The 16,718-nt window shown below is 50.4% G+C and overlaps 5 protein-coding genes across 5 annotated transcripts; 3 read left to right on the forward strand and 2 right to left on the reverse strand.

Moving 5' to 3' along the window:
• Positions 1-1,590: 1,590 nt before the first annotated feature.
• On the forward strand, positions 1,591-2,936 carry VFPPC_04752 (bZIP transcription factor (Fcr3); the record flags this gene model as incomplete). Its single annotated transcript, XM_018284051.1, has 3 exons — positions 1,591-1,722; positions 2,017-2,330; positions 2,423-2,936. The coding sequence occupies 3 exons, from the start codon at positions 1,591-1,593 to the stop codon at positions 2,934-2,936; spliced, it is 960 nt and encodes a 319-aa protein (XP_018145371.1).
• Positions 2,937-4,733: 1,797 nt separating this feature from the next.
• VFPPC_15836 (hypothetical protein) lies at positions 4,734-4,997 on the forward strand (the record flags this gene model as incomplete). Its single annotated transcript, XM_018293589.1, has 1 exon — positions 4,734-4,997. One exon carries the CDS (start codon positions 4,734-4,736, stop codon positions 4,995-4,997), a length of 264 nt encoding a protein of 87 aa, XP_018145372.1.
• Positions 4,998-5,840: 843 nt separating this feature from the next.
• VFPPC_04753 (aminoalcoholphosphotransferase) lies at positions 5,841-7,293 on the reverse strand (the record flags this gene model as incomplete). The annotated part of the gene is made up of 3 exons (XM_018284052.1): positions 5,841-6,628; positions 6,709-6,851; positions 6,986-7,293. The coding sequence occupies 3 exons, from the start codon at positions 7,291-7,293 to the stop codon at positions 5,841-5,843; spliced, it is 1,239 nt and encodes a 412-aa protein (XP_018145373.1).
• A 2,392-nt stretch (positions 7,294-9,685) lies between these two features.
• VFPPC_04754 (RNA-directed RNA polymerase (Sad-1)) lies at positions 9,686-13,617 on the forward strand (the record flags this gene model as incomplete). Its single annotated transcript, XM_018284053.1, has 2 exons — positions 9,686-12,611; positions 12,668-13,617. 2 exons carry the CDS (start codon positions 9,686-9,688, stop codon positions 13,615-13,617), a joined length of 3,876 nt encoding a protein of 1,291 aa, XP_018145374.1.
• A 623-nt stretch (positions 13,618-14,240) lies between these two features.
• On the reverse strand, positions 14,241-15,857 carry VFPPC_04755 (fumarate hydratase class II; the record flags this gene model as incomplete). Its single annotated transcript, XM_018284054.1, has 3 exons — positions 14,241-14,430; positions 14,489-15,512; positions 15,656-15,857. The coding sequence occupies 3 exons, from the start codon at positions 15,855-15,857 to the stop codon at positions 14,241-14,243; spliced, it is 1,416 nt and encodes a 471-aa protein (XP_018145375.1).
• Between the last annotated feature and the right edge of the window lie 861 nt (positions 15,858-16,718).

Consider the following 16,718-nt stretch of genomic DNA (forward strand, 5'->3'; position numbering starts at 1 on the left):
TGGGCGCCAAGCGTCTGTTCAATGTTGGTGCATGATGTGAGGCATGAGGGTCCATACTTTAGTTTCTCTCTCTGTTGCGTGTGTACAGGTTCCATTTGATGGTTCCATTTGATGTCTTGTTTGATGTCTTGTTTGATTCTTCGCCCCCTCCAGATTGATTGATGGCTGAATCGTCAATCCATGACCATCCACACTTGCATCAAATGTCAAGTCGCCACAAACCCTCTGACGAGCGCCACATGCGCTACAATGCAGCTACAGCATGCAGGACCTTGACCGCACACATCAATGTGCACAGGTCTGCGTCTGGTTTCAAAAGCGCATAAAGGTGTACGCCATCTGGGCAACACCAGACGCATCATGGACCACTCCGCCCTTCAGACATTGAAGTTATCAGCGTCAAGTCAACGAATATGTCATGTCCAGTGGCCCAGCCCGACAGTGGACAGTCGAACAGGCGGGAGCACGAGGATATACCACGCCAGACGTCAGATGCGTGGAGGAGTCAACCGGTCCTTGTGAACAAAGCACCATGCGATATGGGCTTAGGTGCTTAGGTCCCGCCAACAATGTCATGCATGGTTCAAGTGACTTCGGGCGTGGACGATGGGGTTCAATGGTCCAATGTCTGGCACAATGCCTACCAACATGGAAGCCCTAACAGAATTGAGTCTGGTCAACTGTCGCAGAACAAACCAGAACATTGAAAGCCTGGTGGCTGTTGATGGCATCTGCAGGGGACCAAACGCCGCGGAGGAGTCAAATCCAGTCAACTTCAGTCTGGCAATCTGAGGTGGACACTAGCCTGGGATGCGCTGAATTATAGTTCAGATGTTGGTTGGGTTGGGTCAAGTCGACCCAGGCTGTTTTCTGTTAAGCGTTAGCGCTACCGTCGAGTGGTGCTGAGGAGTCTGGTATTGAGGGCAACATTGAAGTCAAACTGCCAGGCTCCAGTCCTGTCAATCGAGTCAATCGAGTCAATCGCCGAGACGAACATTGAACCAGACCAGACAGAACTGCAGCGCTCCCTGGGCCAGAGGTCCAGTCTGGTCAAGTCCAGTCTGATCTGGTTGCTCCAGTACGTCTGCAGTACATGGAGCCTTCCATCCCGGCGCAACCGTCGTCACCCTTCCACCAATGCTAGACCCAACGTCTCGCTTCTTCCGCATGTTCTTCCCCCGTACTTAAGTACTCCGTATCGACACTGTTGACGCCGCCGCCACCACCAGGCTCGAGCAAGCTCCGTGTCCTTGTCGTCAACCGCCCACCACACGTAATAACTTAATATTACTTACTTCAGCCCGCCTTTTGCTCCCATCTGATCTTCTTCTATCACCCCAAGCCAAGACCAAGACTCCTCCGACGTGGACTTCTTCCGCCTCCAGTCGTCCTATCCTCTCCTCGTGCCGTGTCGTGCCCTCCTTGCCTGCCCGCATTACGTTCACCATCTTGTCCAACTCCGACAAGACCCGTCACTCCGGCCTCCGTCTTTCGTCTTCCCAGTTGGTCGTCTCCAACATCGCACAGCTTCTTCGTCAGTCAGTCAGTCATCTCAGTCCTCGGCCGTCTGTTCTACAGTCATAGATCGCTATGGACTTCACGTCGCAGTACCAGTTTGCTGGTGGCCAGCCGCAATACCAGGCTTTCATGAACATCCCGCCTCTGACGCCGTCCAACTCGCACTCTGCTGGCTCCGACGACTTCAACACTACCTCTCCTCCAGTTAGTAAACCAGACATCTCTTCGATTTTCTGAGCCTGCAACAAGCCGCGTTGTGCATGTGCCGTGACTCGTCAAGCTCCTTTCCCATTCTCCTGCTATCTCTCTGCCCGCCCCACCATTTCCTATACCCATCTGAATTTTACACGTCATTGTCACGATGTTGCTGTAATTTGAGCGCAACCAACTTACCCCTCTCGCAAGACCGACTGTTGCTACACTTGCTACACTCGAAGCATCAATATACGGTTATGGTACCTTGGGAAACTCAATACTAACGGAATGTGCCTATTGTAGGAGGGTTTCGACGGCATTCATAACACCGACCAGTTCCAAGGCTACGACTATAATCAGAGCTTCCACAACCCGTCCCAACACCAAACCCCTGGCTTCCCTGGACCCCCGACTCCGCCAAACCCTGCAGCGTTTGGAAGTCAACAGTCGACGTCACAGCTTCATCATCAAGCTCCCGGCACAAATGGCCATCTTAACGGTGCGCTGTCGGCGCCCAAGACTGAAGGTGTCGACGACGGCCAGCTCCGAGCTGGTAGTGATGACGATGAATCGCTGACACCAGCCCAATCCCGACGCAAAGCGCAGAACCGTGCAGCGTGAGTCTTGACGCAGCTTTTGACAACCCCCCAACGAGCGGGCGGATCATCCGGCCAAAGGGAAGAACAACACACTGACATGTCCATTCCAGGCAACGTGCATTTCGTGAACGAAAGGAGAAGCATGTGAAGGACCTCGAGGCCAAACTTGCACACATGGAGGCGGCACAACAGCAAGCTTCCGTAGAAAACGAACGATTGAAAAGAGACTTGCAAAAGATTTCGACCGAAAACGAGATTTTAAGAGCTACCTCATCTAGCAACGGGAATGGCAGCTCGCACTCTCCTGAACCGACAACCACGGGTCCCATGAAATATAATCCCACCGACTTTTATTCCAACGTCCTTCAGGGTCATCAAAACAAGTTTCCTTCACACCGTATTGTCACTTCTGATGACGGGGAGCGTTTACTTGCTGCAGGGGCAACCTGGGACTTCATTATCAACCATGATCTTTACAAACGAGGCATGGTGGATGTTGGCGATGTCAGCGAGCGGTTGAAGTCTTGTGCTCGTTGCGACGGGCAAGGGCCTGTGTTCTCGGAACAGTCTATTATTTTCGCCATGGAGCAAAGCGTCGCCAGCGGCTCGGATGACCTTTTATAGCCGCCCAACTGAGTGCACAAAGGGCTGCATGCAATGCTTTGCCTGCACCACATTCGTCTTTTGTATCATGGGAGATATGCAACACAAATTATATCCGAGCCGAGAGGCTTACATCCTGGGCGTTTTGGTTGGACGGTATTTAGGGGTTCCAAAAAAACGGCGTCATCCTGACTTCACTGTGGATTTGGGAAGGATCATCTTCTTCGCCATAACCACAAGCATTCGGTGGTGTATGCGGCGTGTATGGGGCCACTTGGATGCACAATACTTTTATATTTTACAGCAAACTCGGTAATGACGTTGTTCACTTTTTAACTCGGTCCATCAAAATAGGTTCGGCTTAGCCTTTGTCTGGGTTGATTGCAACATTGCGCGGCTTGTTTACTTGTCGCGGGCAATCGGCGGCGAATTTTCTGCACACGTTGGTACGGCGTGCTTATTCCACTACAGCAACCTATCTGGACTTTTTGTCATGATCTCTAAAAGCTACCTGAGGTGTGAATGTTTGGAAAGGATATTGGCCAGTCTTTGACTTGGGCAGCATGCTAATGACGGAGATGAGACTTGGAGAGTGTCTTACCAATTTGAGGCGATCCTTTATTTTGCAATTCGAATTTATGCGAGTGTCTGATGCAACATGGGCATTTTCAAGTAGTTCGAGCACAGACTGCGCATTTTTCTGGGCTTTGAATGTATTTACGTCTTGTTGAAAGCTTGCTACAATATGACTTCTCTTGAACTCAGTCGACCCAATGTATGTCTGTTTGTCCAGCACTACCAACTTGAAATGAGATTCGAGGGGTCCGCAGCATCATCCTTCGGACCGAGCTTCTGCAGGATCGAGAACCCTATCTCATGGTAGTAGCTTTCCGGTCGATGATCCGGCCGCCAAGGGATCTGAGATGGCCGAGGGCTACATTAGCTTGCGCGCTAGGACTTGATGTTGAAGATCTGGGGAAACGAAACCCTGGCTGCAGCCCCACAGGAGAGTCCATTCCAACACGAAGCGAAGCGATGGACAACATGTCTTACCTAGACAGGCTGTAAGTTTTACTGCGCCGTCCCGAAGAATGGGGGGAATCCTTGAGCTACAGGTATTAATATTTGGTGATGTTAATTGATCTGGTATAAGTATCCGTGGTTAAGGAAGTCGAGTTGACTGAACTCATGATATAAGACGAGGTGAATAAAGCTATGGTCTGCGGAGGTGCCCCTCAAAAGCTCGCCTGGGATAACTTTCGACCCGGTCGAGGAAGTTTAATAGGATTGAAGCTGGTATGTTGCGTCTCAGTTGGTTGTGCTAGTTTCGTATGGATCCCTTACTCTTTAACTCTTCCATTGCTGGTGATGTAGTGTGTCCATTCCTATGAGAGGAGTCTACTTTAACCATGCCGTGAAGAGAATTGTTCAAGAGTCATTATGTGGCTGATATGTTGAACGTTTGCTGTAATACTGGACAAATATATCCTGTTAGATGTTGTATTGATGATGGCTGAACCATATCAAACCTGCATGATGGACCTCAGCTCGTGTTTCTAAAACAGCACCTTGCTCTTGCATTCCACCTCTACTTCCATCAGTGGTCTGCACAGCGGGTTGCAATATCTACTACGACTCTTATCATCAACCTAGCCCATTGAACGAAGGGGGCCTGAAACAGTCTGAGAAAGAAATATATGCATGAAAATCCGGCAGTCCTAATCAACCCTCTAAATATTAAACCCATCCTCTTCCTTGCCAACCAACTACTCGAATCATACTACATCCATCTTCATCCTCAAGTACTCCATAATCAAAATGAAGCTCCTCACACTCCTCATCCTCTCTATTCCCCTCTCCCTTGCAGACACCTCAAAAGACACACACCTCCAGAACAGTAACAACGTCGAAAACACCCAAACCATCGACAACCAGGCCAGACATTACAGCTTGGACAACAGGCCACAAAGGGACGAGATGTACAAACACCGTCGGGATAATCCGTACATGGACGGCGAGAGGTACCCGCTCCGACGGCGCGGTAAGCTCGACTGGTTTGTTGTGCGGAGGGAAGACGAGTGATGGGCCTCTATCGGCGGCGTTTGACGAGATCGTGAGATATGTTGGATCGTAGTGTGCTGGTATTGATGGGCGAGAGGTTACGATGGGGGAGGGGGCAGAATGGAAACGGGGTTGGAGGAGGTTGTGCTGTGGCTTGGATTTTGAGAATTGGGAATGAAGTGAAATAGGTGCTGTGATGGTTTGGGAAGAGTTGGGTACGTTTTTCTACCGTGCCTTGACTCAAATCGTGATTTGGTTCGCAACGAATGGCACTTTCCCACGTGTCGACAATAGGTAGTTAATAATTGTCTGGATCGTGCTATGCCCGTCTTCAACAAGACCGCAAGGCGGTTACAACTTGGAATATCAAGCGGACTGAACTGTATGATATAGTTGTGTATTGCTAGATGCTCCGCTACCAGCAAGCAGTTCTGCGTCTCCAAACAGCCAAATCGGGTCAAGCGATTCAAGATTAAATACTATAATACAATGCACCGAGCACCCACGCAAAAGAAAGGAATAGAAACAAACAATGCAACTAAGACTCCATGCCTCATAACTCCTATAACATGTCCGTTCCCTAAATCGAGGCCCAACATCTTCCCTCCGTCTCTTGGCATCAAAAAATGATAGCATCGACCGCCAATATTGGCCTCCCATGGCACAGTAAACCTGCACTATCCGGGTGGTCACTCGTTTCCCCATGCTCATATCTTCGTCCTCACACATCCCAAACCATTATGTATCATTCCGCCAAATTTTCGCCTCCTTCTTCTACCCGTCTCATGTCGCCGCCATATCCCTTCCTCGTTTGCAGTTCAAATAGTTTTGGTGCCTAAAGCTTTGAAAGCCAGGACAAGTCGCTTAGTGGATCTTCTCGCCATTAATCTTGGGGCCGAACTCGTCGTAGGGGTGCTTGATGGTTAAGCACCAAATGTCGAGGTAGTCGCAGATGGATACGATAACGTCGACGACAAAGCTGCCATAGACACCCAAGGCAATACCCAGGAGGAGAAAAACAAAAGAAACCTGGTATTCATCATGACCGAGGGCGCTTGGCCAGCCAACGCCGAATCGCTTGATGAGAATAGGTCCAAGAGAGTCGATAACACCACAAGCGAGGGGAATGCTGAGAACATTCCAGTACGGGAAGGGAAGCTTGACCAAGTGGGCGGTGATCATCTGTCCAACGCTGTACGCATTCACAATGCCGGCGAAGAAGACGAAGGGGACCAGGTGGTGATACAAAATGTTGGGCTGCAGGTACAGGTAGGTGACGATCAGGGTCCAAATGCCGAAGAAGGGGAGAAGACCGACGAGAGCACCGCGGGAGCGATCGCCCCGATCGTGACGGGCTCGAATGACGTTAAACGAAGACTCGACCGTGTTCAAGACCAAAACAATGGCGCCCTGGACGAGATACCATTCTGTGAATGAGAGCTCGTAAACGAACTTGGGAATACCCAATGACTCGGGGATTCCAATGGCTCGGAGCATGCTCTGCTGCCAGATGTGCGCTCCGCCCAGCAAGCCCGTTAGAGTGTAGACGGCGACCAAAATCAAGACACCTTCGACTGGGCCATTGACAATGCCAAGAGTGAGGGTCTTGGTGTGGTACTCGTCCCAGGTTTGGACGTAAAAGGTCAGGAGAGCTATGTTTCAAAATCAGTCGGTTAGCAATGGAAATCCTCAATGCTTCGCTTCGGCTGCAAGCAAGCTGGAAAGAACGTACAAGCAAACAGAGTCGCAACAGTCTTCCAACCTTGACCCATATTTTGAGAGGCAGCGAAGATGAGAACTTCGAGACTGGTGTTGAGAGCATCGACGCCGTGATCAAATAGCTCACCAAGGGGGCCAGATTGCTTAGTTCGACGTCTAGAAGACACGTTAGCGCCTGCTTTCCAACAATGCGGTCCATGTTCGATTCGCTCGTGCTGCAGTTTAACGCCAAGACGCGACAGACGTGGGCGAATCGTGTCCCGAAATTCAGTCGCAAGCCTTTCACTTACGCCTGAGCACCATCGACGGCATCGAAAGTCTGGTACAAGAAGAGCCCGATCGCCCAACTAAAATACACCCAAGCCGGGCAGTCCTGGTCGAGGGTGGGATTGTACCACAGCAGCGTCAAGACGTTGATTACGACGAACAGGAATCCCGTCAGAGTAATCAGATTGGGAGCCATGCTCATGGGAAACAGCTTAATGACGAAATTGTTGTAAAACGGCTTGAGGATGTACTTGGACGTCAGCGACCGATCGACCGAGGAGTACTTGTACTCTTTGAGCGCCGGAAGCTGGTTATGTCGGAGATAGACCATCTTGGGCGATATGGAAGGGCAGCTGCAGAGGAAGACGGTAAGAGCGTGTTTTCGGGTTCGATTGTTGGGGGAGAACTAACCGGCGTGCCGTATTATGTGTCCAGTCAATGGGTCGATCGTGTCGAATTGTTGCAAAGTTAAAAGGGGTGTGGACCGTCGACCCAGTTCACACAAAACCAGAGCGATCGAAAAACGAGTAACCAAGCAGAGGCACTCGGCCGTGTATCCAGACGCGCGCTCGCAAGATTAGGGAGTGAAAAATAGACGCCAGACGCAGAAATAGAAGCAGAAAATGAAAGAGAAGCTAAACTGGTGTTGGTGTTGGGGGTAAATAATGTTGACGAAATTGGCGAGGGAGGGCGCCTCTAAGGTTGTCTCTTTTTTTCCTGGTCGTGTCGCGTGGGGACGGACAGGGAGTATCTTATGCGAGAATCGACCCGAGCCGGAGGAGCGAATGGGTGGTGGGCGACAGTACCGAGTACATGTGCTGGCTGGGTACGGAGTACTTGGCCAGCCTTGGTTGGCCCTTCCCGCTTTTAGCTGTGCGCCTGCCTGCTGGGTTGGTGCACTTGCCGTGCCTCCTGCTTGCACTCACACACACTCACACAATCAAGCCCCGTGTCGCCCGCCGCTCCTTCCAACATTGAACGTTGACATGAAATTTCTGGCAGCCACCGACGGCAACGTCATTTCCCCCTGGCCCGTTGCGCGCTAGTCCTATTTCGGGCCATGTTCTGGGGCAGAGCAGCCAGCCAGAGCCCTTGATCAGCACCTGGGAACTTGACCTGCGTGTCGCTCGCTTCGGTCTCTGTCCGTCTGGTGTTGGTCGATGTCGTCTTTCAATCTCTTGCAGCCGTTGATCAATTTGAGCCGGCATCAAGTCGAGTGCAAGGATTCATGAATAAATTAGGCCAAGGCTAGCGCAAGAATGCTTACTGGTGCGTTCCATCCAATCTCGCAGACGCATGTGCACACTTGCCGGTTTTGGTGCAATACATGCATGCCTCCTCGCGTGTCTCACCAGCTTGAGCTCTTGGTTGTCCCAAGGCTCTAGTTTGCAGTGCAGCCCTTTGGCTGGTTCAACCACATCAAATGGAATGCCACCATGCGAACCACGCGACTTGGTGCACATGATGGCGTGCAGCGATTTTCTGGCAGTTTGGACGCAACTTGCCACGCTCGCCGCATGTCGCGGTATCTGGCACGTCCTGTGTACTGCGTTGAACATTGAACCCAGGATTTGCTGAGTGAGCGTAGCATGGGCCCGTGTCTCTCCAACACAGGGATCAATTGGTGGGCCAATATTGAAGGCGCGAATCATTCATTAAGAGGGAAGTATTAGACCGGCATTCAACAGTCGCTGTGGTGAAGTACTATTGAGCTACCAGACCTTTGTCGCAAGCCGTTCTGTTCCCTATTTCGTCTACTTGGAAATTCTTAAGTGCCTGATATCCAAACCCTTGTGACATTACTTACCAGAGCAATGCAGAGGCGAGGCAGAACAGCAGATGTAGAGCAAGATGGTTTTCAGTAATTATGCCCTGTCAGTCTGTCTAAAATCCGCCCAGATACATACATAACTCTCTATAATGCTAGGGCTACTGGAAGACAATCGAACTGGTCAAGATTAAAAATGCGTTAATGCCCTACATGTGAGCAACTCGAAGCATTTCCCACGCTCTTGAGATCTTGAACCAGATACCATATTCCGATATTCCAGTATATCATGAGCTGCGTCTTAATTCCATGGAATACATCAGTCACACGCAACTCGCATGCTCGCTCTGAATGTATGGCAACGGTTAGCATCATGCTGCGGAGGGTGACAGAGTCACACAGTAGAGTAAAGGAAGAAGTCAAGTTGTCGTCAATACTAGGTGGTCAAATACATATGTATTCAGTTCGCGCTGATTGCCACCTCGCAGCCTCTTTCAGCTCTGTGCCTTGTGCATTCATCAACCGTTTGTCTCCTGTGCAAAGAGTGTGCAAAGAGTGAGCAAAGGTCAACTGGTGAGTGACGGACCGTTTCTGCCCTTTCTGCCCTTTCTGCCTTTTCTGCCACTTCTGCCAGCCCAACCCACGGGCCGCGTTTGCATTTACCTCTCTTTCCTTCTTTTTTTTCCCCATTTTGTTTTCATCACTCCTTCACATAAAGCACGACGAAACCATTTTCCGATTAACCGATTGCAGGAGTTCAGTCCCTTTTGCAACTTGACTGGTAGCCACCCACGTGCCATGCCGCTGGCCAACTTTCAACTCTCCGGAAAGTCGAATGTTGCGGTGGTGGTCGATTTATCTCACGAGGCATCTTCTTCCTAACTTTTGCCCAACATAATCAACCAGAGACAGGGTCTTGGGCTGGCTTCCAAGTCTTTCTGAGCTTGTCTTGATCATGCCTCTGCCACGGCAACAGGCAAAGCTGCCCTACCGGCAAAGAGCCTCGCCCTCCAAGACCAAAAGCAATTCAAAAGGTGCCAACGTGCCTTTGAGTGTATCCGGTGTATCTTATTCTTCCAAACATGAATGGCGAACACGGTCAAGCATATATATCGGCGTCAACAATCTGCCTGTCGGTACAAGTGCAGAGTATTTATGGCGTTGGTTTCAATCCGAGGGCATTGTTACTTGGATAGAAATTTTCAGGCCCAAGCTTGACCATGGGAAGACATTTGCAAAGGTTCGTTTTGAGCCTCCCCCCAGACGCAATTTCTGGAGACAAGGGTTCGTCGAAGTAGAGCATCCAGACGTCCAGAAATACCCGAGGGGGTTGGAACTCAAGGTGGCTCTTCTGGAGGAGCGGCCATCAAACGACAAGGCAAAAGACCCAAAATACCCGGACAAGATCGTCTTAAACCTCGAGTCCTTGGCTTTTGGTAGTATGTTAAATCCTACAATGATGCGAGTTATGAAAAACGTCCACTCACCTGGCCATTTGCCGTTGGAACTTGATTTTGATCAGAAAATCATGACCGTCCTCTTTTCTACCATTTCTCAAACTGGGCACCGCAAAACTAGCAAGACCTGGAAAGCACGATTTCAGATCTCTAACATTAAAGCTCTCATGGAATCTACGGACAGCAACGGTGCAAGACACTGGGTATTTACGCTACCGTACCCTCCAGAATATTTCACGGAAGTAGATAACATCCTGGATACGTTCCGAGGCAACTCTCAAAGGTGGTCCGCAACAGATACGTGGTGCCGGGCCACAGATATTGTGGGGGACAATCATGATACCACCAGAGATCCGATTGCTATTCACAATGAAATACAGGACGACATGTATATTGACATTGGTCGATGGACGGCTTTCCGTTTGTCATTTAACTGCAACGCTGCAGATAATTTAGCATCATATTCAAGCTTTCTGTCAGCCTTAAAGCGTCTGAATGTATCTCTCCGGCCGAGCTGCAACTTCGATACCCGTACCGACGCTACCAACCTTTGGGACTGTCTCGAGGATTCGTCAGCCATTGACACGAGCCAGCCTTCTGCTCTCCTCGTTATGCCTCAAAAGGTGCATCTGCCCTTCGAAGTGCGTTACCAGCTCGAGGTATGTGTCTCCCGAGGCATCTTGAATGAATATACAATCACTATCGATTTCCTTCAACGTCTCAGTAGCATACCAGCACTAGATGCTACACATAGACTCGAATATCTTGTCGATCAAAACGAAAAGTTGGTTGACCCCATGGATCTCTTCGATATAGAAGATGCAAAAGCTTACGCCCCAATCACACAAATACCAACTTACTGCACCTATGGCCGCAAAGCTTCTATAACACCAACAACCATCCGCTTTGACTCGCCGACGGTAGAGACGTCCAACCGAGTTGTACGAAAGTACAGCCAGCTCCAAGACCGTTTCTTGCGAGTGCAATTTGTCGAAGAGTCTGAATTGAACCGTGCTGGAAGAAATAGACAAAACAATGTCAAGGTCTGGGAACGAATCGAGCGAGCCTTATTTAGAGGCATCCGCATAGGGGGTCGGCATTACCAATTTTTGGCATTCGGGAGCTCGCAGTTAAGACAGAGCAGCGCATATTTCTTCTGCCCTACTGATCATGTGTCTTGCGATGATATCCGTGCTTGGATGGGGCAGCTTGATCACATCAAAACCGTCGCCAAGTACGCTGCCCGTCTGGGCCAGTGCTTTTCAACAACGCGGGATGTAAAAGGCATATGGCAGCCTAACATTAAGCAAATTGACGACATAGAGCGTGATGGGCAATGTTTCACAGACGGCGTGGGCAAAATATCTGGCTTCCTTTCTGGGTTCATCATTGACGAGATGACCTTGGATGTATTTGAACACCCCACAGCCTTTCAATTCCGTATGGGAGGCTGTAAAGGTGTCCTTGCCGTTTGGCCACAGGCGGAGAAGATGGAGGTTCATGTCAGGCCTTCGCAAGCAAAATTCAAATCTAATTTTCAAGGCCTAGAAATTGTACGCTGTGCGGCATTCTCGACGGCGACTCTCAATCGACAAACTATTACAATACTGGAAAGCCTCGGCGTTCCGCAGGAAGTTTTCATGAAACTATTGAAAGATCATATCCATTCGTTTGAGAATGCCGCAACTGACAACTCGGTTGCCATCGACCTGCTCACCAAGTTTGTCGACGAAAATCAATCTTCCTTGGTTCTGGCTGAACTTCTAAAGGCCGGATTCAAGACAGATCAGACTGTGGAGCCGTTCACCCTTAATCTTCTGAATCTCTGGATATCTTGGTCCTTTCGACTTTTGAGGGAAAAGGCAAGAATAAGTGTGCCAAACAGTGCATTTGTCCTAGGGTGCGTTGACGAAACTGGAACACTACGAGGCCATTCTAAGGACACAGAGGGCAGTCCCAATAAGGACATCCAGAAGCTTCCTCAGATTTTTTTGCAATATACGAACCCGAAATACCCCATGGAAACCAACATTGTGAAGGGATTATGCATTGTGGGAAGAAATCCTTCACTTCACCCGGGAGATATTCGAGTTGTCCATGCAGTTGACAACCCAAACCTTACGCACTTGAAAGATGTCGTTGTATTTCCATCAAAAGGGGATCGGCCTGTGCCGGCCATGCTCTCCGGTGGTGACCTTGATGGCGATGATTTCTTTATTATTTGGGACCCTGACCTTCTTCCGAAAGAATGGAATTACAAACCAATGGACTACAGCGCGCCGCCTTCCCGTGAATTAGACCGAGATGTCTCAGTTGATGACATGCGCAAATTCTTTGTCAACTATATGAAAAATGACGTATTGGCTCTCATTGCAACTGCGCATCTTGGATTTGCAGATGAGCATGGACCAAAGTCATCAATATGTAGGCAAATTTCACCAATTTATTTCTGGTTCATCCGGCTGATCTGTTGCATCTAGGTTTAGAATTGGCAGGATTGCACTCTCAGGCCGTAGACTATGCGAAAACCGGAGTACCGGCTGAATTTAGTTCCAGGTTGCAGCAGAAAAGGTGGCCGCATTTTATGGAGAAGAAATCTTCATACAGATCAAAGAAGGCCCTGGGTGCACTTTATGACGAAGTGGTGAAGCATTCTTTCCAGTTTCATCCTGATTGGGAACACTCTTTCGACAAGAGAGTCTTGGAGAGATACGAGCTAGATGATGATATCTTGACCGCTGCCGAGAAAATTAAAGGGCAGTACGACGCTGCTGTGCGGAGACTGCTCGTTCAGCACAATGTTGAAACCGAGTTTGAGCTGTACACTGGCTGGGTCATGTCAGGTACCAAGGTAAGCTCTGACTACAAGAGACAGGAAGACCTGGGTCGTGAATTTGATGCTTTGAAGCAACGGTTCAGAGAGCAGTGCTGCAACATAGCTGGCGGCACCGAATCACCGCAACTGGACAAGTTTGTTGCCGCCATGTATAAAGTTACAGAAACTCAGGCAAAGGAGACACTCAATTATAAAGAGGATGCCACGGCTGGAGATATCTCGACCGACTCAGGTCACGAGCCCAAATTCAATACACCGCTTATCAGTTTCCCATGGATCTTTCACTGGGTAATGATACGTCTTGCCATGGGCGACAAGTACAAGCCAGGGAAGTCTGTTCTGGCCGCGGCTCGACGATCTCGACTGTTTAACCATCCGCACTTGTCACAGTCCAATTTTGCGTCAGTGACAACGATGTCAGGTGTCGATGAGAGCAGTAGCAACAATCAAGGCGTTTCTTCGCCTGCGATGAACACCGGAGAGCCCCTTGGTCAGCAGAATACGGACGAGGGAGAAGATGTACCCATGCAAACCCTCGAATCGGGAACCAAGGATGACACCAACATTGGCCAGGATGGGGCAGAGGATTCGTAGGAGGACCTCTCTGCTTACGGCTATGTTGGCCACTTGCAATCGGAAGAAAACGACATCAATCGTCGACTGACAGCAGTGTTTGGTGTCGAGGAAAGTTAGTCCATGGGACGGTGTTATAATGAAGATAGCTGCGAGAGCTTGGAAATGATTAACTACGGGTAACTCAAGGGTGCTTTGCAGGAAACAGGGGAAAGGGAACCGGAGTTGCATTCAGGGCAAATGGATAGCATGGGCCGAAACCCCCGAGGGATCCAGCCATAAGACTTGCTTACCTAGCTACAAACAATTTTTGCTAATTTTAGTGACCTTGCCCATGCTTGTGATTGATGACTTGAATGCGGCCGAGGTTCCGAGCCAAGAGTTACATCGCAAGTCAAGCTTGCCGAATCATGGACTCAATTATTTCACATGCCAGTTTGACACTCCATGCTCATGGTCACCCATTCACATGACAAGCCTTGTGGTAACTAATGCGATTTACTTCTGAACGCGCTTCATGCCACGCCAAGTTTCATTAACTAAAGTCTGTTGTACATCTATATATTTTTATCATTTTAGGTCAAATACGTCATTCGGATGCATGCCGATTCGGCACATCGTGCGACCGCTCCATCCAGACAAGCCTACAGCTTGTAGGCGCTAGGTCCAATCATGAGCTCCGGCTTGACGAGGGTGTCGAACTCAGCTTCAGTGAGGGCCTGAAGCTCCATGGCACTCTGCTTGAGGGTGAGGCCCTTCTTGTGAGCGTTCTTGGCGACCTTGGAAGCCATGTCGTATCCGATCTTGGGGTTGAGGCAAGTGACGAGCATGAGACTGGAAATTTTGGTCAATATATGTGCTATTTGTATTTAGGGCAGGATGTAAAACTTACGATTCCTTCATGATTTGAGAAATCTTCTCTTCGTTGGCTTGCAGGCCAGCAACGAGGTTCTTCTCAAAGGAGCGCATGCCATCGGCGAGGAGGCGGGATGAGTGCAGCAGGTTACGAATGACGAGGGGCTTGTAGACGTTGAGTTCGAACTGGCCGTTCATGCCGCCAATGGTGGTGGCGACGTTGTTACCCATGACTTGGGCGCAGACCATGGTCAGGGCCTCGCACTGCGTGGGGTTGACCTTGCCGGGCATGATGCTGCTGCCGGGCTCGTTCTCGGGGAGAGCCAGCTCGCCGAGGCCGCATCGGGGACCGCTGCCCAGGTAGCGGATGTCCTGGGCAATCTTGGTAAGAGAGGTGGCGATGGTGTTGAGACTGCCGTGGGCCTGGACGATGGCGTCGTGGGCGGCGAGAGCTTCAAACTTGTTGGGGGCGGTCTTGAACTCGGTGCCGGTCATCTTGGTGACTTCTTCGGCGATGGCCTCGGCGAAGCCCTGGAAGGTGTTGATGCCGGTGCCGACGGCGGTGCCGCCCTGGGCGAGTAGTCGCAGGTCGGGAAGGGAGCTCTCGACGCGCTTGATGCCAAAGTCGAGCTGGGCGACGTAGCCGGAGAACTCTTGGGCGAGAGTCAGCGGCGTGGCATCCTGCAGGTGGGTTCGGCCAATCTTGATGATCTTCTTGGCTTCAAAGTCGTCGACCTTGGCCTGGATGGCCTTGCGAAGGCTGTGCAGGGCGGGGAGCAGATCGTTTTCGAGCTCGAGGACGGCGGCGATGTGCATGACGGTCGGGAAGGTGTCGTTGGAGGAGGCGCTGCGGTTGACGTGGTCGTTGGGGTGAACGGGCTTCTTGCTGCCCTTTTCGCCGCCAAGAATCTCGATGGCGCGGTTGGAAATGACTTCGTTGGCGTTCATGTTGGACTGGGTGCCGGAGCCGGTCTGCCAGACGACGAGGGGGAAGTGATCCATGAGCTTGCCATCGGCGACTTCTTTGGCGGCTTGCTGAATGGCCTGTCCGATTTTGGGGTCTGGGGGTGGTAGATGTGTCAGTAAATGCGGTTGTATTTGTGAATTCGTGTTTGGTGTTTATTTGGCGCAAAGCGTCAATGGAGGCAATGACGTATGTATTGATCTTGCCTGCCCGCTCGCCACCAGCATGACAATTACGTACCCAGGCCATATCGCATGTTCACAGTCGCAGCTGCGCCCTTCAAGATACCAAAGGCCTTGACAATGGGAGGAGGCATGCGATCCTGCGGCTGATTGATGCGAAAGTTCTCGAGCGATCGCTCCGTCTGGGCGCCCCAGTACTTGTCGGCAGGGACTTGGATCTCGCCAAAGGCGTCGCTCTCGGTTCGCGTAGCTGCAGCCATGTTGTTTGCGGTGCTGTGAATGCTTCTTCTGGAGATTCGCGAATTGAGCAAGACTTGGAGTTGCGGGGTTCTCGAGGCTGAGGTTGAGGTTGAGAACAAGGAGGACATGGAAGCTGCCGCATTAGCATGAGCATTTGCATTAGCAGCTCCTCGTGCCACGACCGCAACCCTCGGTACGGAGCTCTTCACAAGGCCCGAGGCGAAGGCTCTGGTTGATGTGGATCGCAACATGGTCAATTGGCTTGTGGCTTTTTGGGCTTTTATGTGGTATTTTCCGTAAAATCAAAGAGTCGCGTACTCCGTGCAATGCTAGGAAGTCTATATGGCAAAACAATGAAAGGGGAAAAGGGAAAAAGAAGGGATTCAATGACCTCGTCTGTCTGCGTCTGGAGCTGGGAAAATCTGCAAGCAATCAAAAAATCAAAGGCTCTCTCTTCCTCCGGTTTTTTCCTGGCGTCGCAGTGTCTCAACAAATTGGCTCGGGAAGAACCGAGATTCGGAGACGAATGGACCGGAAATACTGTTTGTCCAGCGCCGCAGTATGGGACAGATGGGCACTATTTCCGAGACGCTCTTGCCGTTTTGGACGTTTCAAAGGTTTAACATTGAATGATGAGAATCGGCAGTCGATGCCTTCAAAACAAACGAGCTAGTCTTTCTTTGTTTTTGATTTGGTGGTCAGTTGATCCAAGATGCAACTGGAGGCGACGGCCTCTATTTATCAACAGTCGTCGGAACACCATCCTAAGCTCCGACGCTGGCCGGACCATCGGATGGGGTCAATTGTCCCTCTGCCGGCAATTTATTTGATGGGTTGCGGCTGTTCAGTGTTTGTGGAGAATACCCACGAGTTTCATTGGC

This window comes from Pochonia chlamydosporia, chromosome 3 (assembly GCF_001653235.2).
Source record: "Pochonia chlamydosporia 170 chromosome 3, whole genome shotgun sequence".
In the NCBI taxonomy this organism is placed as follows: Eukaryota; Fungi; Ascomycota; class Sordariomycetes; order Hypocreales; family Clavicipitaceae; genus Pochonia; species Pochonia chlamydosporia.